Consider the following 22,737-nt stretch of genomic DNA (forward strand, 5'->3'; position numbering starts at 1 on the left):
TGATTTGAGAATGTGTATAACACCATGACCTCATTACTTCGAAATTGATTTGAGAATGTGTATAACATCATGACCTCATAACTTCGTAATTGATTTGAGAATGCGTATAACATCATGACCTCATAACTTCGCAAATGCTGTGAGAATGCGTATAACCTCATGACCTCATAACTTCGTAATTGATGTGAGAATGTGCATAACCCCATGACCTCATAACTTCGTAATTGATGTGAGAATGTGTATAACCTTATGAAATCACTACTTCGTAATTGATGTGATAATGTGTATAACCTCATGACCTCATAACCACGTAATTGATATGAGACTTATACAAGTTCATGTCCCTTGATTAAACTTGTTTCGGAAATAATCATCAGTTGAACCTGCAAACAGCTCATTGAAATTGAAACTGGCAAAAATGTTTATAACCTGTTTACTACATACATGCAAAATCATTGAAAGCTGGTTGAGTTTTGTTGCAGATAAATTCAAATTTTAAAATCAATAATTTAGATAAACATAAGCTACAGTTTTGAACAAATCCATAGTAAGATGAGTTAAAGTTTTTAAATACATTTATTGGTTAAAGGTTAATACAGAAAACTAGTTCCACAATAGAGAAGAAAGAAAAGTAAATAATAATACAAAATTGTTGTGAAAGTGAGAACACCCAAGAATCCATTGTAAGGGAAATATACGGTTATTTTCATTCTATGCCTAACTTAGACAGATTACAGACATTGTCAATAATATTCTTCTAAAAGAAGATAATCTGAAAGTCTAAAGACATGCTTGTCAGTTTTTAAGAAATATAAGCTTTTTTAATGGAGGCTGGATTCAACTTGGAAATTTTCTTTTTAAATATTCAGCATAGAATCTTCAAAATTCATTGCATTAACGTAAAATGTAGTCGTATTTTATGCGAGGTCAGGTTTAACATATTTAAAACAATTCTGATATAAAGTCTAAAATTTGAATAAGAAAGTTCACCCAAAATATTTGAATAAGAAAGTTCACCCAAAATATTGGTTTTACAGTAAGTCAAACATATATTTTTTACTGCATAACCATGAGGAATATACATCTACATCAAGACTTTTGTTTAGAGAAGTTTTAGATTTATAAAGGTAATGATCATTTTGTAAAATCAAAGATCTATATAAAGAACATAAAAAACAAAAGTAATAAACACGGTGTCACCCAAAAATATGATTGAATCAGTGCTTTATAGAATTACATCATATACACTAATTCGTTATCCTAGTTTTTTTGCAAAATAAAACTGCAAAATACTAATAGTATTTATAAGGCACATGTATATGTCATTAAGCATCTATGATTTTTTGGCTATTTACAAAACTTCGGAGACACATTTTACTATACTACCATTCTTCCCTTTTTTGTTCCGCATATATAGCAATGTTCATTCAGTTTGATAAAACTCGTTTACAATGAGCAAATAAGCATTTGTTGAACAACAAAAATAACTGCATTTACTATTCGCTTGCTCAAACATCATTGAATACAAAGTAATTTATGCCAGAGAAAACAAAATCACGACTGGTAAAGAAAATTCTGTCTATTTGCATTAAAGACCTTCAGTGAGTCATGACAGAACATCCCGACAACTATGGCACGTGTGTGAGGACAGAAGGACACGGAGAAGGGATTGGTCACTCCGTCCTTCTCTCCCAGTATTTCCGCCATCTTTCCATCCGTCTCCGTCAGCAGCATCACGTTGTTGCTGTTCACCCAACACACGAGCATCTGACCAGGCCCTACCTTCACCACGGACCTGGGACAGGTGAACTGCTTGTCTCGGTACTCACGCAGGACCTTCCCGTCCAGGGACAGCTGGAGAACGGTGTTGGCATCAGAGTCAGACACGTACAGGGTCGGTGGTGTTGATGCTGACACAGTCAGGTAATAAGGTGCTTGGAAAAGTTGTCTTCCATCATCTGTTTGGAATGTACTTATGATGTGACCATCCAATGTCATCACTTCAATACGCGGGTTTGATGCGTACAAAACGTATAATCTGTTGTCATAAGACGTAATACCACAACACTGTGATACTTTAATTTCCTTTCCACGCGACAACTGTCCTCCTTTTGTTGACAACAGCTGAATCATGGAATTATTCGTGATAGTGACGGCGGCCTGGTCATCATGGAGAACACACACGTCCCAGGAGTAGCCTGGCAGCTGCAGGCTGGACGTGACGATGCGGTTGCTAACGTCTACCAGTTTGACACAGTTATTATTGCAGTCAGCGAGAAGGAAGAGACCAGGTGAGATCAGGGCTGAGCTACTTATCCAGCAGGTTTTCTTGTCCTGAGTCATTCTAACGTTGATATCTGCCTCCTTCTTCCATGTCACAGTGGAGAGGTCAGGAACAGGAACTGCAAATGATAAAGGACTACATGTATATTCGTCGCTTTGATCTTATAATGTATGTGTACACACTTGTTTCAAGTCAGAACTTCAATATCCAGTATGGTTAAGGTAATCTAACACGACAGACACCACGGAATAAACAGTAAGTATAAATTTATACATGTTATGATAGTATTTCGACTTAGAAACATGTTCGCTTCAACAATTGACGTTTGCAGACTCAGATTTAATATATTAAGCATTAATAAATTAATTTCTGATCAAAAGTACATGTATTGAGTATTAATTTCCATTGAAGGGGACAAAGAAGTTGTTCAAATCAAATAATTATGTTAAGAAACATGTCAATGTTCCCTTCACTATAAATGCCATTATGTCAGCGAAACACGATATGAACCGAGTACAGTTTTCCTTTTGTACATATTTATAAGGCTAACGAAAACATCGTTTTTACTGTCAGATGAGCATAATTACAACTTCACTTCATAAAGGCATTGACGCTCGCACCTGCACAATCTCGCACCTGCACAAACTCTCACCAGCACGCACTCTCACCCGCACAAACTCACCCGCTCCCGCACACTCTCACCCGCCCACAGTCGCACCAGCACACGCTATCACTCTTAACCGCACCCGCACACTGTCTACCTCACCCGCACACACTCTCGACCTCACCCGCACACACTCTCGACCTCACCCGCACACACTCTCACCTGCTCTCACCCGCACCCGCACACAGTCTCACCCTCACCCGCACACGCGCACGCGCACACGCACACGCACACGCACACACACACACACACACACACACTTATGGCATATATTGTGAACGATAAGTTAGTTTTTATCAACAAAATTACACTTTTTATAATCAAATAAGGGAAAGAAGTTGTAATGATTCTTATGATATTTAGTGGTCAACACATTCTCTGTTAAATCGATCAAATGTTTAAGTATGTAGGTGCATGTTGATTATAAAGGTAAATGAGTGCTGATCTTTAACAGTATAACAACAAGTATTCTTTTAAATACCATCTTTAAACAATATTTGCTGTTAAATTTGTTCAACACATTTTCTGTTCAATCGATCAAGAGTCTTTAGGCATAATATGCAATTTTAAACAACGTTTTATGACGAGATTTACCTCGGGGTCAACTTGGATATGATTTACCTCAGGTGCAAATTATACATGTATGTGCATAGAAACGCAAAAACCCATGTCTGAAGGTTGGACAAATTTGTCCTTGTCATATATAATGCAAGTATTAATTCGTCCCTGTGGTATTTCTGTTTTGGTGAGGACAGTAAAAACTCAACATAACACAAGATCTTGATTTTCTCATTAGCCATAAAAACGTGTCAGAAACTCACCCCATGGGCAAATTTGGATATATAAACGCAGCACTACAGTGAAAACACGGTGAAAATTGCCTATAACATAGTATTTCGAACTGACACTTAGTACTCAATGTTGCTACAGACAATAAGCACGTATTAAGCAAGGTCAATAACTGTTATAATTGCCGAGTTATACCGATAGGGAAAAATAGACGAGCGTTGACGTTCGCTCGGATGCCCTCTTTTGTTTATTTACAGTGTACTTGAAACCAGACTGGTTTACCCTATTGACCAGCACAAACTTATTGAAGATAAGAAAGCTTTTATTAAAAAAAAATAACCAAAGATAAAACTGTATTGCATAATTTTAGCAATAACCTTGTATGCCCATCCTGAACAAGAACACAATATACTACACTAAGGCCAGCTTATTGGGATATTACCTAGAATTTTATTAAATAATGGAAAGGCAAACTATTTTAGGATAAAGTGATACATGTAATTAACAATACTATATCTACCAAACTCTTCCGAAAGGTCCAGTGATCCAAGGCCCATTTTCGATCCCAGCAGCCCCTCCGTGTCCGCGTCTTTAACAAATCGATACTTCCGGGCCTTCATCCTGCCATCCTCCATCTTGTCATGAATCTCTCGTAGCTCCTTCTGGATCCTCCTTGCCGTCACGTATCGCTGATTATCCGAGACGTCCCCGGAAGTCAGTTCTGTCCTAGTGGCCACAAGTCCGCTTTTCGCCAACTCACAATCAGTCTTTATTTCAGTCAACGCGCTTTCATCCTCGGTCTTCATTTTCTGGACGTTGCCGAGCAACTCCTTCTCGCGTCGGTCCAGGTAGGTATTGATATCTGTCCGGAACCTTCTCAGCCTGTCGATCTCATCCTTAGACTGGTGTTCAACCTCGTCAAAAAGCTCCTTTACTTTACTTATGCACCCATCTTCTGCTCGTTTAATAGATGGTTCCAACTCCCTGAATTCACTTCCATTGGTGAAATCTTTAGACACATCAGCAATGTAGTCGACTTTGCACGTGCGATGACCAATGACTATACAGTCACCACAACCAAGGTCGCTGTGGGTCGGACAATAAAACTTGATCACCTCCTTCGGATGTGTTCTACAATATTCAGTTAGGCCGATGTCAGACTGCTTGGTGGACGGGTAGAAAGACGGCATCTTATCTTTAGACAACATGACGTGATTCCTGGTCACCTTAAATCTCTTATGGGCCTTGCTGCATGGATCACACATGTACTCCTCGCAGGTCTGACAGAAGTTCTGGGCTACAGTGCATTTGCCTTCCTCTTCACACGGCTGACAGTAGACAGTAGCGTCTGCGGAGCCCTTGTCAAGGTCAGGGTCACGTCTCTCTCCGGATACTTCCATCTATGAAGACAAATTAAATAAAGGACGAAATTATTACATACTCGGAGTTTTCTAGCTGTATTGATACAGATAAGCGTAAACACAAAACTGCATATGGTGGGAATGGAGCCCCACCTCGCTCGGTATGATCTGCAAGCGGACACTATCTGACGTAGCTTTAAACACAGCTCAATACTGACATAATAATCGCTGAATACATATCAATAGACATTAACACGGTTGTTTAAGTTAGAAAGGGACCTTTATTGCAAAAACAGTCAAATGTTTACCTATTTTAACATTTTAAAAACGAAAGTAATTTAATTTATAAATTCTCATTTTACATGCAAATTGCAGGTTATGTTTCAAATGTGTTTGCTATTATAACAGGAATGTCAGTAGCTCAATAAATATACTAATAATAAAAGTTATACACAAATGTTTACCTCGATTTTAATTGATCGTCAAAACTTGCTAACCCGAAAGTTATTTAATTTTTCTACCTGGTATGCGTTACAAAATGGTTTCAGCGGACTTCACTGTTTTGAACTGATACTTTATAATGGTGATGTGTAACCAAATTCCGGAAAACCCGAAGTCTAAAAATACCTTTTGATAAGGGAGGTTACTCTCAATACTTTCATGATTCAGATAACATGACCTATTTTGGAAGTTCTTTAATTTGTTTAAAAAACTGCTGAGCACTGCTGAAGGTAAACTGCTCGAAGTTTTTTTTCCAACGCTCTGAATAAAATCCGTTTTCCAAACCTCTGCATCAAAATAAATTCTCGCTAAAAATCATATTTTTACAAGTTTTGCAAGACCGTGATCACAAATACTTGGTCTTGGTATTTGGACAGCATTTTTGGCCATTCGAGCGATTGGTCCCTAGGGTGATCTCTTGGACTGAGAATCATAAAAAACGTGTTCAAATACTCTTATGATACCAAGTAACTGTGACCGTGATCACTGACTACTAGTGTGTGAGTTAGTGAATGTGACATTTACAGCAATTCATCACTGCTATTTGTCCCTTTTTGCTACAAGGCATACAATTTTATTTCTTTTGTTCTACTTATTGATCGACTTTGCAAACCACAGTTACTTGGTATTTGGACAGCATTTTTGGCCAGTCGAGCTACCTGATTCGAGCGATTTAGTCCCTAGGGTGATCTCTTGGACTGAGAATCATAAAAAAATGTGTTTTAGTACTCTATGATACACATAATAAACAAATAATCCACTTTTGGTCGTTTATTTTTACATATTAAATATTTTAAAATTTCATACGACATATACGATGATTCTCAGTCCTAGAGATCACCCTAGGGGCCAATTGCTCGAATAAGGTGTAGCTCGAATGGCCAAAAATGCAGTCCAAATACCAAGTAACTGTGTTGCAAACCAGTCTGTTGAAATTGAAGTTCATTTTTATAGAGGAAAGGGACATATATAATAAATAATGGAAGGAGATCTAAGATCACTTTGCATGATTATAAAATTAACTGGTCCGAATTTCCCAATACATCCCTCTATTGCCAAGCAAAAGGGAGCTATTGGCAAAAATTGTTCATGTTATTTGATTTGATGCAGTTGGTTTTTCAGGTGTGTAAGTTTATTTAAACTCCCACTCCGGCAATGCCTATTTTGTGAGTGCTCAGATAAGATTGTTAGTCATATAAGTGGAGCAAAGTACTCACAACAGAATAGCTACCCTTGTGCTTTTACATGTATCAGTGTATAGTGCTCACTGTCACACAGGTCTTCAATGTAATTTCCCTCCACACAGGCGATAAGTATTTTTAGTGGTGCGGCAGGGAATTGAACCTGTAACCCCTGGATTGACAGTCAGGTGAGTTACCACTGATCTGCCACATTCAGTCAGGGATTGAACCCTATAATATACCTGCAACACCTGAAACCAATGCTGTTCCACTGAGCTATTGAGGCAGTTATACTTTTATGAAGTACCTGAAATCACCAGAGACAAAGAATGACATTGTTATGTCATTTTAAGCAACATATCTACTAAAAAAATATTTGTGGAGGCTAGAAAATATGGTAGAGGCGTTTTCTTCGAAATAGGGGCAGTAAATGTTAAAATCTAAAAAGCACAATACCATTTTGTAGAGGCTGTGAGTTAAAGCCATTCTAGAGTGTTAGATGTACATCTCTAAGACTTGTTCTATTCTTGCAGAATTGAAAGAACGGAGAAATGACATCAAAAGTGAAGTGGACAGCTGTTGTTATCACATGTCCAAGGAAGGAATGGTCACTTATTTTGCAGAGAGGTATACACTGGGGATCGGCTTGGTCAACTTCTATTTAGCTAGGTTTTAAATATGCAGAATAATGTTTTTGGCTGAAACATACAATGACCACTGAAAGTGTCATAGCCTATATTCATAAAGACATGTATGGACCTTGGTTTCAAATTATATGACTGTATAACTCACTTCAAATTAATTTCTTAATTAGCGTTGCCGGTTTTTGCGGGAATTATAATTTACATGAACATGTATCACTTCTTCAGAGTTAGAGTTTAGACAGATTAAGGGTTACATTGACAAGGATGTGTTCTTATTGACTGTTGAGGACCCAAAACAAGATGTCGGCAGCGGAGGGGCCACAATCAATGCCCTGCTGACTGTGGCAGAGTACATCAGTGCCCAGAGGGGATTCACTGTATGTAATTACAGCGCTTCAGTCATAAATGTTTTTATAGTTTTGATTAAAAAGTTCAGAGTGAGCGCAAGGAGCAAGCGCTTATTAGTCATTAAGATTTTATAAGATATGTTCACACTGACTGAGATAACAACCAGTTTTTCGCAGGTAAAATTATGACATCATGTTTCTTAATGATTAAGCGTGTTACTTATTGAAGGCCATTAGGGCAATTGGCTGGAAATGTAGGTTTAATATTATGAATATTACCTTTAACCATTGCAGTTATATGTGTAAACATAGAAGTTATGTTAAAAGGAGTTTAAGGTAGAATCCATGTAATCAATTTATACTTATAATAAATACTATTGTCATTTCAGGTTTTGACCACAGATATTTTGAAAGATGCTCGCATTCTTATCTTACACAATGTAAGTTTTATAGCATTCAAATGCTACAAGCATCATGTATACAGCTACCCACAGTCTGCATGTTTTGCATGTTTTAGTGGAATTGTGATTTAATCTATTTATGTGTTTATAGTATATGTAATTATGATAGTTATCATAATGGCATATTACCTATCCTTACCCAACACCTACTTGTAAATGAATGTAAACCATGAACCTTGCTTTAATAATCAAATGAATTATATGCCGATGTCTCTATCCATATCTTATTCCTTGATCTATTGTTTATAGCTTAAAAAGTAGGAGTGTATACATACAGGAAAAAGGTGTAATAGTTTTTATTAGGCAGAAAAAATGGTGTTTTATGCATCGTTTAACTGTGCAAGTTTGTATTAAGATTCTGTTACCGTAATGCATAAGTCAAAAGTTCTGTGTTAGCACCATCTCCATGATAGTCCTGTTATGAACATGTACTCTTGTGAGGTCAGTACACACCTATTATGATTTATGTCAATTTGTTCCTGTTACTTGTAACACACAGGGGCGGGGCTATGCCTATGACAGCTGTGGCCGACCATTCACTGGTTTACCAGTCAAGATGTGTGGGTTGGACCATGAAGGGATTGTCAGCATGGTTGATCTTATAGTCAAGCTGATTACTGAAAAGGTACTGATGATGTTTAAAGATTGTTACAGAAAACTCAGGTTTCAAGTCAAAAATGGTATGCAAAATATATGCCTAGGTCATTATTAGCTCCTCCATATTTCAACGAAAATAAGTTTGGGTATTATGATAGCCTTGGTGTCATAAGTTGTACGTCATCATCATACCAATACATGAACAATCTTATAACGAAAATAAACATTCGAAATGTATTCAAATGAGACTTGGTACACATGTAGCCAGAGACAGGAATGTGGTGCATAGCAAGGCCCATAACTCTGAATTTTGTGTTTTGTTTTTTAACTGAAATATAACCGACGTGGAAAGGGACTAGAGAGTGATTTGATATACTTAAAATTGTTGTCACAATCAAGCTAAAAGAAGTAAGTATCAGCTTTACAAATCAAAACTAAATGAATTAAACAATGTAAATCTCTCTTTTTGTTTTACATTTCATATTGGGGTTTACTCTGGACTCATTGAAGCCTCTCTTTGGGTTAGCAGCTTTGATCTGATCCTGTCCCTGCCTTACATTGTTCATCTTCGTATCTGTGCTACATTTCAGATTGGGGTTCACTCATGAGCTGGTGTTTGGGTCAGCACCCTTGATCTGATCCTGTCCCTGCCTTACACTGTTCATCTTCGTATCCGTGCTACATTTCAGAATGGGGTTTACTCAGGAGCTGGTGTTTGGGTCAGCAGCCTTGATCTGATCCTGTCCCTGCCTTACACTGTTCATCTTCGTATCTGTGCTACATTTCAGATTGTGATCACTCTGGAGCTGGTGTTTGGGTCAGCAGTCTTGATATGATCCTGTCTCTGCCTTACACTGTTCATCTTCGTATCTGTGCTACATTTCAGATTGTGATCACTCAGGAGCTGGTGTTTGGGTCAGCAGCCTTGATCTGATCCTGTCTCTGCCTTACAATGTTCATCTTCGTATCTATGCTACATTTCAGATTGGGGTTCACTCAGGAGCTGGGGTTTGGGTCAGCAGCCTTGATCTGATCCTGTCCCTGCCTTACATTCTTCATCTTCGTATCTGTGCTACATTTCAGATTGGGGTTCACTCAAGAGCTGGTGTTTGGGTCAGCAGTCTTGATCTGGCCCTGTCCCTGCCTTACTTTGTTCATCTTCGTATCTGTGCTACATTTCAGATTGGGGTTCACTCAGGAGCTGGTGTTTGTGTCAGCAGTCTTGATCTGACCCTGTCCCTGCCTTACATTGTTCATCTTCGTATCTATGCTACATTTCAGATTGGGGTTCACTCAGGAGCTGGTGTTTGGGTCAGCAGCCTTGATATGATCCTGTCCCTGCCTAATAATGAAGGTAATTTTTGGAACTACATTTGTAATTTCAACTGCGTTTTTCTTTGTCAGATTATATACATTGTACAATAAAATAAGTAATTACTAGATTACAAACTTCATGAATGAAAGGCAATTTTAAGTAAAAAAATGACAAAAAAATAAATAAACAAAAACATAACAAACTCTAAAAAAAGGTTGAGGTTTAGCTATGGCGTTGGTGCTGTCATGGTTTTCTTTGTCTTTGTTGGGCAAAATCTTTAAGATTGGAAATAAACTCAAAAACATTTGAAGAGATTCAAATGAAACTTAGTACACTGTTACCAGAGATAAAACACACATGTATAGAAATTCCCATAACTCTGGTATTCATCATTGTTGAGTTATGTCCCTTTTTCGACAGTAAAATAACAGATGAGTATTGGTGTTCATAACAGATGAGTATTGGTGTTCACTCTGCGGCGCTCTTGTTTAAGTTCCAAATTACGAGTTTTTTTGCATCTGTGTTGCAGCTGTGCTTTGGGAAAAATGCGATGTGTGTGCAATAACTGTCCCATCATCTCTGACGTACTGTCGTCAACACGGTGTCTACAAGCTGGATAGTCAGGTACGATGTTGGCATTATCTGACCATATTGCCATTTCCGTCACGTTTCACTCTGTCTAACATAAGTAATGCATACATGCCAGGCATGAATTGGCCCTAAACTTATTAAAGATAATCTGAACAATCATGTGTCACACGTAGCACCAGACATATTGTTTACGCTCAATAAACCTGATAGGAAAGTTGAACAGCATTGGCTATTGGACACCTGTCATTTCTGTGACATTCCACCTGTTAATAGAAATCGACATTTCACCATTTATGTGTCCAGTCGTCACATCGGGGTTATTCATCATGACTGTGATAGCTCTAATTAGTTAGGCTGTTAATTGTGCGTCGTACAAGTTTTTAAAAACTCTCTTGTAACAATAAAATATTTTCACAATATATTGATTGTGTTTTTTTCATAAAATTAAGCCATATTTACTGTGTTGACTAGATTTAATCAACCCTTTTATCGATCTATTCACTCTGGAGTAATGACCCTTGAATTTTTTATGGAAGCATTTTGTGCAATATTTATATGTTGTAGTTGTTTTTTCTTAATATTTATGGGAAAAAATGTAAACAGTGCACTGACATAAACATCTCAACTTGTATATAGCATTTACTCCTTTTTATTGTGCATTTGTGATAGCCATGATGTCACTGTTGTTGGCGTCAGTGTAGATGACCTCGTACAAAAAACATACCTTTGCCAAAATCCATATCACCTGAATGACAGTATGCACATGAGTATCAAGGCCCTTAATTGACAATAATAATTGTTGAGTTGTTCTCCCTTATTTGACTGAAAAAACACTGCACCCTTTTCAACTATTATACCATGTTCAATGTTTATTATTCAGTGCCATTTATTCCACTTTTTGTGATTTTTTTAATTGGAAATTATTTTTTTCTCTGTCCTTAAAAGTATCATTCTAATCTTTGTTTTCTTATGTCTTAAAGTTATTAATCGACAACCATATTTATATAATTTATTTTGACTAAAGGCCAAGACCTAACGACTCAATAGTGAGGGATCTTATTGTTCAGATACACATGCACAGTATTTAAACTAAATGGGCTTTTGTTGTAGTAAGAACAATATTATGAATAAATAAATAGCTTTCTTTTCTTATCCTTAGTCAATTAATGTATAACGTTATGATTTATATTGAAAACAACATTTTTGTGTCACCTGCGAAGTATGGCTGACATATTGGGGTTGCTGTCAGCGTTAACTTTTATTTCTAATCAATACATTTTGAATGACTTTTTCAAGATTATGTATACATTATTTGTGCTTTTGTCATGTAAAGTACATGGCCCCTCTTGATTTCGGCGCTATCGACAGACAACACATTTGATAACATGGAATTATAGTTAGCTTGTATGTTTTAATATTTTTTAACCTTAGTGTCTTCGTTGCTATGGCTGTTGCTGCACAAATCCATTAAAGATATCAATGAAACACTAAGTACACATATTCACAACGACAATACAAATAATCAATCATGTGTAGTAGTCCTATTATTATTGCTGAATTAGCTGTTGAGTTATGCCCCTTGGTAAATAGAGAAATTAAGACGAGCATTGGCATTTGTTTGCAGTTCTTTTGTTTTTTCACTATATTGACCATTTTCTGCATGCAATAATAATATTTTACGTTACAGGAAGGACTACCTCACAGGTATAAGACCAAAACAAATGGTGTACATTTGGACAGTCAAACGTGCACAAGAGCTGTCACAGTATGTGACGAATGCCCCCGATTGTGACATTGACCTATGAACAAGGTCAGTACATGAAAAGTTGATCTTGCCTTTACATGTCAAATACATATGGCAAGTTATTTTAAAGTGCCTCTAAACATAAAAAATACCGTCCATAGTTGACAACCGGCACTGTTATGTCCTTATATATGCAGCATTCCATTGTGAATAAACACCCAAGTGTGACCTTGACCTTTGAGATAGGGACACGGGTCTGTCATGCTACACGTCGTCTTGGTATGTGGAACACATGTGGCAAGTTATTTTAAAATCTGTCCATAGAAGGGAAAGTTACAGCCCGGACACGACAACTTATACTCTATGTCCTTATATGCAGCACTCTGTTGTGAATAAATATCTAAGTGTGACCTTGACCTTAGAGGTAGGGACACGGGTCTTGCACGCGACACGTCATCTTGGTATGTGGAACACATGTGGCAAGTTATTTTAAAATCTGTCCATACATGGGAAAGTTACAGCCCGGACACGACAACCTATACTCTATGTCCTATATGCAGCACTCCATTATGAATAAAGACTAAGTGTGACCTTGACCTTTGAGGTAGGGGCACGGGTCTTGCACGCGACACGTCGTCTTGGTATGTGGAACACATGTGGCAAGTTATTTTATAATCTGTCCATACAAGGGAAAGTTACAGCCCGGACACGACAACCTATACTCTATGTCCTATATGCAGCACTCCATTGTGAATAAAGACTAAGTGTGACCTTGACCTTTGAGGTAGGGGCACGGGTCTTGCACGCGACACGTCGTCTTGGTATGTGGAACACATGTGGCAAGTTATTTTAAAATCTGTCCATAGAAGGGAAAGTTACAGCCCGGACACGACAACCTATACTCTATGTCCTTATATGCAGCACTCCATTGTGAATAAACACTAAGTGTGACCTTTACCTTAGAGGTAGGGACACGGGTCGTTCACGCGACACGTTGTTTTGGTATGTGGAACACATGTGGCAAGTTATTTTAAAATCTGTCCATACATGGGAAAGTTACAGCCCGGACACGACAACCTATACTCTATGTCCTATATGCAGCACTCCATTATGAATTAAGACTAAGTGTGACCTTGACCTTTGAGGTAGGGGCACGGGTCTTGCACGCGACACGTCGTCTTGGTATGTGGAACACATGTGGCAAGTTATTTTAAAATCTGTCCATACAAGGGAAAGTTACAGCCCGGACACGACAACCTATACTCTATGTCCTATATGCAGCACTCCATTGTGAATAAAGACTAAGTGTGACCTTGACCTTTGAGGTAGGGGCACGGGTCTTGCACGCGACACGTCGTCTTGGTATGTGGAACACATGTGGCAAGTTATTTTAAAATCTGTCCATAGAAGGGAAAGTTACAGCCCGGACACGAGTTATTGAGCCGGACATACGGACGGACGGAAGGACGGACGGACGGTGCGATTTTAATATGCCCACCTTCGGGGGCATAAAAAGACAAGGCCGTATATTATGATACAGTACTTTTCATTTACTTTTGTCGAACATTTAGAGTACCTCGTGTACACAATCAGCCATATTTATGTTGGTCCGTGTTAGTGTTTAAAGGTCCTTGTTGTTGATAAATTAGGTCCTTATTAGTTAAAAGGTCCTTGTCGTGGTCTATGTAGGTATTTTTCGTTGGTGTATGTAGGTCCTTGTTGGTGGTGTTTGTAGGTCCTTGTTGGTGGTGTTTGTAGGTCCTAACTGTAATTGAATGTAGAACCATACTAAGGTCTTTAATCTAATTGTATGTAGGTCTTTACTGTAACTGTATGTGGGACCTTACTGTAATTGAATGTAGGTCTTTACTGTAGCTGTCTGTGGGTCCTTACTGTTACTGTATGTAGGTCATTACTGTAATTGTATGTAGATCCTCGCTGGAATTGTATGTAGCTCATTACAGTAATTGTATGTAGGTCTTGTTATAAGTGTTAAATGGACTGTGTTGTAAGTTTATAAAGCTCCTTGCTGTAAGTGTATATAAGTCTGAGCTGTAAGTGTATATGTGTCAGTGTAAATAAGTCCTAGCTGTAAGTGTATGTATGTCCTTGTTGTATGTGTACATACGTCCTAGCTGTAAGTGTATATGTGTCAGTGTAAATAATTCCAAGCTGTAAGTGTATGTATGTCCATGTTGTATGTGTATATACGTCCTAGCTGTAAGTGTATTAGTGTAAGTGTAAATAAGTCCAAGCTGTAAGTGTATATATGTCCTAGCTGTAAGGGTATTAGTGTAACAGTAAATAGGTCCAAGCTGTAAGTGTATGTATGTCCTTGTTGTATGTGTATATAATTCCTAGCTTAAAAAGTTAATTATATTAGTGTTAAAAGTCTAAGTGGAAATTTACTTTTATAGTGCAAAAGAAATATCTTTTTTCAATGTATTCCTAGAGCCAATAATTGCGTATTATTGTGTAAGGGAAATTCTTGGTACTTATTTTTGTCTAAATTGAAATATTTAGCAAGATTTGACAGTGTTCCAATGGGAAAAGACTCGTCAATAAATACATATTATTCCTCCAAATTGCATCCAAATTGCATAGGAAATGTTGGTAAAAGAAGTTATTTAGGATTTATCTTGCTAAACATAAAACTCACATTCTTCATTTCAGGCCGAAAGATCTGAAGATCGGTGTAACAAATCTGTCATGGAGCTTGATGGAGCTAAATACACAGCCAGTTTCTGGTAAGGCAGTGCTTGATTGAACAGAAATATTAATATTGTGACATATAAACTTGTAAATATGTGTATTCATTGTACAAATGAATTTGGTTTGAGCTTTATGAGAATATAAAAAATTGTATGTAAATATAGCAGCGAAAATCAAATTCGTTGAAACAATTAGAAGACTTAGAGTCCTCATGGCCTTTAATGATGCATGATGTTCATTCAAGCAATAATTTAATCTAGTTTGGCATTGAACGTGTCCAGTTGTTCATTCAAGTAAAACTTTGCCCAAGTTTGGTCGTGAAGGCCGCGTAAGTTTTATTAAAATATTAAGAATAACTAAGTCCAGTTTGGCCTTTAAAGCTGTGTAAGGTTCATTAAAGAATTAATAATAACTTATCCAATTTGGCCTTGTCTGCTGCATGTTGTTAATTGCAGTAATAATTCAGTTGAATTTACCTTGGATAATAATAATTTAGTCGAATTTAACCTAGGAAGCCAAATATTGTTTATTAAAGTAATTATTTAGTCCAGTTCAGCCTTGAACGCTGACTATTGTTCTTTTCAGGAAGTATTAAGTGCAGTTTGGCCTCGAACGCGGAGTGTTTTCCATTGTAGAATTGCTTCTGTCCTTTTCGTTTTTTACAACAAACATTTCTTGTTACAGGGAGAAATCTAAACAGCTTTCAGAGCAGGCAGCTGCCATTTTTGGTCTAACTTTGCTTAGAAAAGAAGACGGAAGAAAACCTGACGTAACCAGCCCAAATGATGATGTTGCTGATGCTTGGAGTCGTCACTTCCGATCACGTGATATTCACGTATAGTCATAAAGACTTAAAAAAGATAAAGGCTCTTTCTGATTCTAGCAATGGTGTCTCTATTGACAATGATAGTTTTAAAGTTGACAGAAATGAAGGTGATCAGGACAGTATGAATGTAGCTTCTGTTTATCCTAGTCTCGGTTGATGGCACTAATTTCCATTCATATGTTTACTCCATTTTAAATAAAGCAATGTCTTTCATATGGTGTTATGTAAAGTTATGATTACAGTTGAATCCCACTTTAAACCACATAAATGGGTGTCCGGTAAGCGCAGTGGTCAGCGCACTCGCTTGTCACTTACTCGACACGGGTTCGATTCTTGGCCTGCCGTATGTGTGTGTTTGGTTTGTGGTCACAAAGCCGGAAAATCTAATTTTCTCCCAATACCCAGGTTTCCCCCACAACACAAGACCACACTCTCACGTAAAAGTGTGACAGTGAGAGTGATTGATATAATGTCTTAGTAACTGTCATGAATTGTATTTGTATAGTATTACGCGCGAACTTACGTAATGTGACGTTGCGGCGTTATGACTTAACGTCGACGTCACTTCCGTTGTTTTTTGTATATAATTATGATAGTTGAGTAAAAGGATCGAACCTGACACGACGTGTTATTTACTTACTCAGTCTTACAAAGACAGTAACTTCATAATCGTTGTAAAATAAACAATAAACTAAACCACTAAATTTGAACCATGAACTCAAAAGTCCACGGAACTGATTGTGTTGCCTGTTTGAAAAAAACAAACAAAGTAAAACACTGTATAATATCAAAAAAAAATTATAAAGCAGTGTTTTTTTAGTTTGATAAAACTCGTTTACAACGAATAAATAAGCCTTTGTTTAAAAATAAATATGATTGCATCTACTTTTCACTTGCTCAAACATTATTGAGTACATGGTAATTCATGTCAGAGAAAATCCAAATCACGAGTGATGCAGAAAAGCTGTCAATTTGCATTAAAGACCTTCAGTGAGTCATTATCGTACATCCCGACAACTATGACACGTGTGTGAGGACAGAAGGACACGGAGAAGGGATTGGTCACTCCGTCCTTCTCTCCCAGTATTTTCACCATCTTGCCATCCCTCTCCGTCAGCAACATCACGTTGTTGCTGTTCTGACCACACACGAGCATCTGACTAGGCCCTACCTCCACCATGGACCTGAGAATGTTGAGCTGCTTGTCTCGGTACTCCCGCAGGACCTTCCCATCCAGGTTCAGCTGGAGGACGGTGTCGCCAGAGTAGTCAGACACGTATAGGGTCGGTTGGGTAGAAGCTGACACAGTCAGGTAATATGGTGCTTGGAAAAGTTGTCTTCCATCATCTGTTTGGAATGTACTTATGATGTGACCATCCAATGTCATCACTTCAATACGCGGGTTGAATGCGTACAAAACGTACAATCTGTTGTCATAAGACGTAATACCACGACACTCAAGTGATACCTTTATTTCCTTTCCACGCGACAACTGTCCTCCTTTTTTTGACAACAGCTGAATCATGGAATTATTTGTGAAAGTGACGGCGGCCTGGTCATCAGCGAGCACACACACGTCCCAGGGCCTGCCTGGCAGTTGTAGGCGGGCCGTGACGGTGCGGTTGCTAACGTCTACCAGTTTGACACAGTCATTCCAGAAGTCAGCGATAAGGAAGAGACCAGGCGAGATCAGGGCTGAGCTCGTGATCCAGCAGGTTTCCTTGTCCTGAGTCATTCTAACGTTGATATCCGCCTCCTTCTTCCATGTCACAGTGGAGAGGTCAGGAACTGGAACTGAAAATGATAAAGGACTACATGTTTATTTTTTGTCACTCTGATCTTATAAATGTAAGTGTACACACGTGTACAAAGTCACAACCTCAATAGCAAGTTTGTTTAAAATAAACTAATACGACAGACATCACAGAATAAACAGCAATTAATAATTAAAAAAATAATTATAAATACATGTTATGATGAGGGTTTCGACATAGAAACATGTTCGCTTCATCAATTGACGTTTGCATACTGAGAATTAAAATATAAAGCAATACTAATTTCTTATCAAAAGCACATGTATTGAGTATTATTTTTTCCATTGAAGAGGACAAAGAAGTTATTATAATTAAATAATTGTGTTAAAAACATGTCAATGTTCCCTTCACTATAAATGCCATTGTGTCAGCGAAACATGATATTAACCGAGTACAGTTTTCCTCTTACACATATTTATAAAGCTAACGAAAACATCATATTTACTGTCTAATAAGCATAATTGCAAAATCACTTCATAAAGGCATTGACGCTCGCACCTGCACAATCTCGCACCTGCACAAACTCTTACCGCTCCCGCACACTCTCACCCGCACACACTCTCACTCGCACCCATGCACAGTCGCACCAGCACACGCTATCACTCTTAACCGCACCCGCACACTGTCTACCACACCCGCACACACTCTCGACCTCACCCGCACACACTCTCACCTGCCCTCACCCGCACCCGCACACAGTCTCACCCACACCCGCACACACTCACCCGCACACACTCTCACATGAACACACTCTCACCCTTGACCCCCCACACTCACACAAGCGCGCGCACACACATACACGCACATACTCACTCGCACACACCCTCACCGGTTCACACTTTCGCCCTCACCTGCACACACTCTCGACCTCACCTGCAAACACTTTCACCCTCACCTGCACACACTCTCAGTCGCACAAACTCTCACCCTCACCTGCACACACTCTCACCTGCACAACCTCTCACCCTTATCCGCATACACTCCCATCCTCACCTGCACACGCTCCCACCCTCATCCGCACACACTCCCACGATAACCTACACAAACTCTCACCCTCACCTGCACACACTCTCACCCTCACGTGCACACACTCTCACCCTCACCTGCACACACTCCTACCCTCTTCCGCACACACTCTCACCCTCACCCGCACACACTCTAACCCTCGCCCGCACACACTCTCATCCGCACACACTCTCACCTTCATCCGCACACGCTCCCACCCTAACCTGCACACACTCTCACCCTTATCTGCACACACTCTCACCCTAACCCGCACATACCTCACCTGCACACACTCTAACCTTCACCCGCACACACCGTCATCCGCACACACTCTCACACTCACCAACACACACTCTCACCCGTACCCGCATACACTCTCAACTGCACCCGCAGACACTCCCACCCGCACCCGCACACTCTCTCACCCTCACCTGCACACACTCTCATCCTCATCTACACACACTCTCACCCTCACCAGCACACACTCTCACCCTCAACAGCGCACGTTCTCACCCGTACCCGCTTACACTCTCACCTGCACGCGCACACACTCTCGCCCTCACCAGCACACACTCTCACCTGCACCCGCACACACTCTCGCCCTCACCTGCACACACTCTCACCTGCACCCGCACACACTCTCGCCCTCACCTGCACACACTCTCACCTGCACCCGCACACACTCACACGTATGGCATATATTGTGAACGCCAAGTTAGTTTTTATCAACAAAATTACACATTTTATGATCAAATATGGTAAAGAAACTGTAATGATTCTTATGATATTTAGTGGTCAACACATTCTCTGTTAAATCGATCAAATGTTTAAGTATGTAGGTGCATGTTGATTATAAAGATAAATGAGTGCTGATCTTTAACAGTATAACAACAAGTATTCTTTTAAATACCATCTTTAAACAATATTTGCTGTTAAATTTGTTCAACACATTTTCTGTTAAATCGATCAAGAGTCTTTAGGCATAATATGCTATTTTAAACAACGTTTTATGACGAGATTTACCTCGGGGTCAACTTTGACACGATTTAGCGCAGGTTCAAATTATATCTGCATAGAAACGCAAAAACCCATGTCTGAAGGTTGGACAAATTTGCCCTTGTCATATATAATGCAAGTATTAATTCGTCCCTGTGGTATTTTTGTTTTGGTAAGGACAGTAAAAACTCAACAAGATATTGATTTTTTCATTAGCCATAAAAACGCGTCAAAAACTTACTCCATGGACAAATTTGGATATATAAATGCAGCACTAAAATAAAAACACAGTGAAAATTGCCTATAACATAGTATTTCGAACTGACACTTAGTACTCAATGTTGCTACAGACAATAAGCACCGATTAAGCAAGGTCAATAACTGTTATAAATGCCGAGTTATACCGAATGGGGAAAAACAGACGAGCGTTGACGTTCGCTCGGATGCCCTCTTTTGTTTAATTTACAGTGTATTTGAAACTAGACTGGTTTACCAAATTGACCAGCACAAACTTATTGAAGATAAGGAAGCTTTTATTAAAAAAAAAATAACCAAAGATAAAACTGTATTGTATATTAATTTTAGCAATAACCCTGTATGCCCATTCTGAACAAGAACACAATATACTACGCTAAGGCCAACTTATTGGGATATTACGTAGAGTTTTACTTAAATAATCACAAGGCAAACTATTTTAGGATAAAGTGATACATGTAATTAACAATACTATATCTACCAAACTCTTCCGCCACGTCCAGTGATCCAAGGCCCATTTTCGATCCCAGCAGCCCCTCCGTGTTCGGGTCTTTAACAAATCGATACTTCCGGGCCTTCATCCTACCAGCCATCTTCTCCATCTTGTCATGAATCTCTCGTAGCTCCTTCTGGACCCTCCTTGCCGTCACGTATCGCTGATTATCCGAGACGTCCCCGGAAGTCAGTTCTGTCCTAGTGGCCACAAGTCCGCTTTTTGCCAACTCACAATCAGTCTTGAGTTCAGTCAGCACGCTTTCATCCTCGGTCTTCATTTTCTGGATGTTGCCGAGCAACTCCTTCTCGCGTCGGTCCAGGTAGGTATTGATTTCTGTCCGGAACCTTCTCAGCCTGTCGATCTCATCCTTAGACTGGTGTTCGACCTCGTCAAAAAGCTCCTTAACTTTACTTATGCACCCAGATAGCAGATCTTCTGCTCGTTTAATAGATGGTTCAAACTCCCTGAATTCACTTCCATTGGTGAAATCTTTAGACACATCAGCAATGTAGTCGACTTTGCACGTGCGATGGCCAATGACTATACAGTCACCACAACCAAGGTCGCTGTGGGTCGGACAATAAAACTTGATCACCTCCTTCGGATGTGTTCTACAATATTCAGTTACACCGATGTCAGACTGCTTGGTGGACGGGTAGAAAGACGGCATCTTATCTTTAGACAACATGATGTGGTTCCTGGTCACCTTAAATCTCTTATGGGCCTTGCTGCATGGATCACACATGTACTCCTCGCAGGTCTGACAGAAGTTCTGGGCTACAACGCATTTGCCTTCCTCTTCACACGGCTGACAGTAGACAGTTGTGTCATCGGAGCCCTTGTCAATGTCAGGGTCACGTCTCTTTCCGGATACTTCCATCTATGAAGACAAATTAAAAAAAGGACGAAATTATTACATACCCGGAGTTTTCTAGCTGTATTGATACAGATAAACGTAAACACAAAACTGCATAGAGTGGGAATGGAGCCCCACCTCGTCACTATCTGACGTAGCTTTAAACACAGCTGACATAATAACCGCCAAATACATATCAATAACACGGCTGTTTAAGAAAGAAAATGACTTTTATTGCAATAACAGTCAAATGTTTACCTATTTTAACATTTTAAAACCGAAAGTAATTTAATTTCTATGTTCTCACTTTACATGTAAATAGCAGGTTATGTTTCAATTGTGTTTGCTATTATAACAGGAATGTCAGTAGCTCAATAAATATACTGATAATAAAAGTTATTCAAAAATGTTTACCTTGATTTTAATTGCTCGACAAAACTTGCTAACCCGGAAGTTATTTAATTTTTCTACCTGGTATGGGTTACAAAATGGTTTCAGGGGACATCACTGTGTTAAACTTATACTTTATAATGGTGATGTGTAACCAAATTAGTGTTATGTTATTCGCTGACTATCACGGTCCGCCTTTTTCGAAACTCTAACTAACAACGATAGTAGTTAGTAGATGTTGTTTAATTTGGAAATAAAATATTTAAAAAGTAATGTAAATAGATGTATGCTATAATAGAATGATACAGTTGAACATTTATGAAACTTAATGTCTTAGTGTAATCGGAAACATGTATTTCTTATCGCTGACCAACACGGTCAGCCTTTTTCGAACACTTACATAGCGTAATATCTTATCGCTGACCAACACGGGTTGTTAATATTGTTTTTAGACCATTGCTCTTGTTGTTGGCGCCAACGACATTGGCCGTAGGTCAGCAGCTGCCATTGTACGGGACATAAGACAGTTATGTCTTACCCTTCATATCATGTGTCCACATGGAATGATACTGCATTCGGAGATCCTTCCCAGAGGGCGGAACCTGTTCCACGAGCAGACAGGACCTCGCGTAGCGTACGAGACATGGTTTTTGGACCACTGGAAAGCGGTCGCGGTTGAGACAAACTCCCTGATGCGCGAGCTATCAAAGTCAGTTTCTTGGCTGCAGACTATTAGCCAGTGTGAGTTAAAGTACTACTAAATATATCACAGATTGACATTGAATTCATATGCCCACTCTGTTAACTGACTGAACAATTACAACTTAGGCTCAGACATTTACGTTTTCAGTAACTCGATCGATCCTTCATTCAATCTTGTGATCAATCCATCATTCTTTCATTAATTT

At 38.9% G+C, this 22,737-nt stretch overlaps 3 protein-coding genes across 4 annotated transcripts; 1 reads left to right on the forward strand and 2 right to left on the reverse strand.

Annotated features, from left to right (window-relative positions):
• Window positions 1-543: 543 nt before the first annotated feature.
• On the reverse strand, window positions 544-5,654 carry LOC128242834 (E3 ubiquitin-protein ligase TRIM71-like). Its single transcript, XM_052960192.1, has 3 exons — window positions 5,563-5,654; window positions 4,258-5,137; window positions 544-2,402 (listed from the first exon to the last, which is right to left on the reverse strand). Exons 2-3 carry the CDS (start codon window positions 5,135-5,137, stop codon window positions 1,555-1,557), a joined length of 1,728 nt encoding a protein of 575 aa, XP_052816152.1. The 5' UTR covers window positions 5,563-5,654; the 3' UTR covers window positions 544-1,554.
• A 95-nt stretch (window positions 5,655-5,749) lies between these two features.
• LOC128242841 (L-fucose kinase-like) lies at window positions 5,750-16,230 on the forward strand. 2 transcript variants are annotated; one of them, XR_008262723.1, is made up of 10 exons: window positions 5,750-5,829; window positions 7,314-7,407; window positions 7,650-7,801; window positions 8,161-8,211; window positions 8,732-8,857; window positions 10,111-10,183; window positions 10,674-10,768; window positions 12,423-12,545; window positions 15,153-15,226; window positions 15,876-15,933. XR_008262723.1 is itself a non-coding variant. In XM_052960201.1 (9 exons), the coding sequence occupies exons 2-9, from the start codon at window positions 7,332-7,334 to the stop codon at window positions 16,030-16,032; spliced, it is 804 nt and encodes a 267-aa protein (XP_052816161.1). In that variant the 5' UTR covers window positions 5,750-5,829; window positions 7,314-7,331; the 3' UTR covers window positions 16,033-16,230. The 2 variants fall into 2 exon arrangements, 1 of the variants encoding a protein (XP_052816161.1); XM_052960201.1 differs by lacking the exon at window positions 12,423-12,545 and having other exon boundaries at window positions 15,876-16,230.
• A 439-nt stretch (window positions 16,231-16,669) lies between these two features.
• On the reverse strand, window positions 16,670-21,931 carry LOC128242835 (uncharacterized). Its single transcript, XM_052960193.1, has 3 exons — window positions 21,854-21,931; window positions 20,569-21,463; window positions 16,670-17,811 (listed from the first exon to the last, which is right to left on the reverse strand). The coding sequence occupies exons 2-3, from the start codon at window positions 21,461-21,463 to the stop codon at window positions 16,985-16,987; spliced, it is 1,722 nt and encodes a 573-aa protein (XP_052816153.1). The 5' UTR covers window positions 21,854-21,931; the 3' UTR covers window positions 16,670-16,984.
• Between the last annotated feature and the right edge of the window lie 806 nt (window positions 21,932-22,737).

Source organism: Mya arenaria, chromosome 8 (genome assembly GCF_026914265.1).
Source record: "Mya arenaria isolate MELC-2E11 chromosome 8, ASM2691426v1".
In the NCBI taxonomy this organism is placed as follows: Eukaryota; Metazoa; Mollusca; class Bivalvia; order Myida; family Myidae; genus Mya; species Mya arenaria.

Coding starts and splice junctions, on each gene's coding strand:
- LOC128242834 (XM_052960192.1), bottom strand. CDS start 5,137: ATGGAAGTATCCGGAGAGAGACGTGACCCTGACCTTGACAAGGGCTCC. Junction 2,403..4,257: donor GGACCTTTCGGAAGAGTTTG/GTAGATATAGTA, acceptor TATCATTTGCAG/TTCCTGTTCCTGACCTCTCC.
- LOC128242841 (XM_052960201.1), top strand. CDS start 7,332: ATGACATCAAAAGTGAAGTGGACAGCTGTTGTTATCACATGTCCAAGG. Junction 7,802..8,160: donor GTGCCCAGAGGGGATTCACT/GTATGTAATTAC, acceptor TTGTCATTTCAG/GTTTTGACCACAGATATTTT. Junction 8,858..10,110: donor TCAAGCTGATTACTGAAAAG/GTACTGATGATG, acceptor GCTACATTTCAG/ATTGGGGTTCACTCAGGAGC.
- LOC128242835 (XM_052960193.1), bottom strand. CDS start 21,463: ATGGAAGTATCCGGAAAGAGACGTGACCCTGACATTGACAAGGGCTCC. Junction 17,812..20,568: donor GGACGTGGCGGAAGAGTTTG/GTAGATATAGTA, acceptor TATCATTTTCAG/TTCCAGTTCCTGACCTCTCC.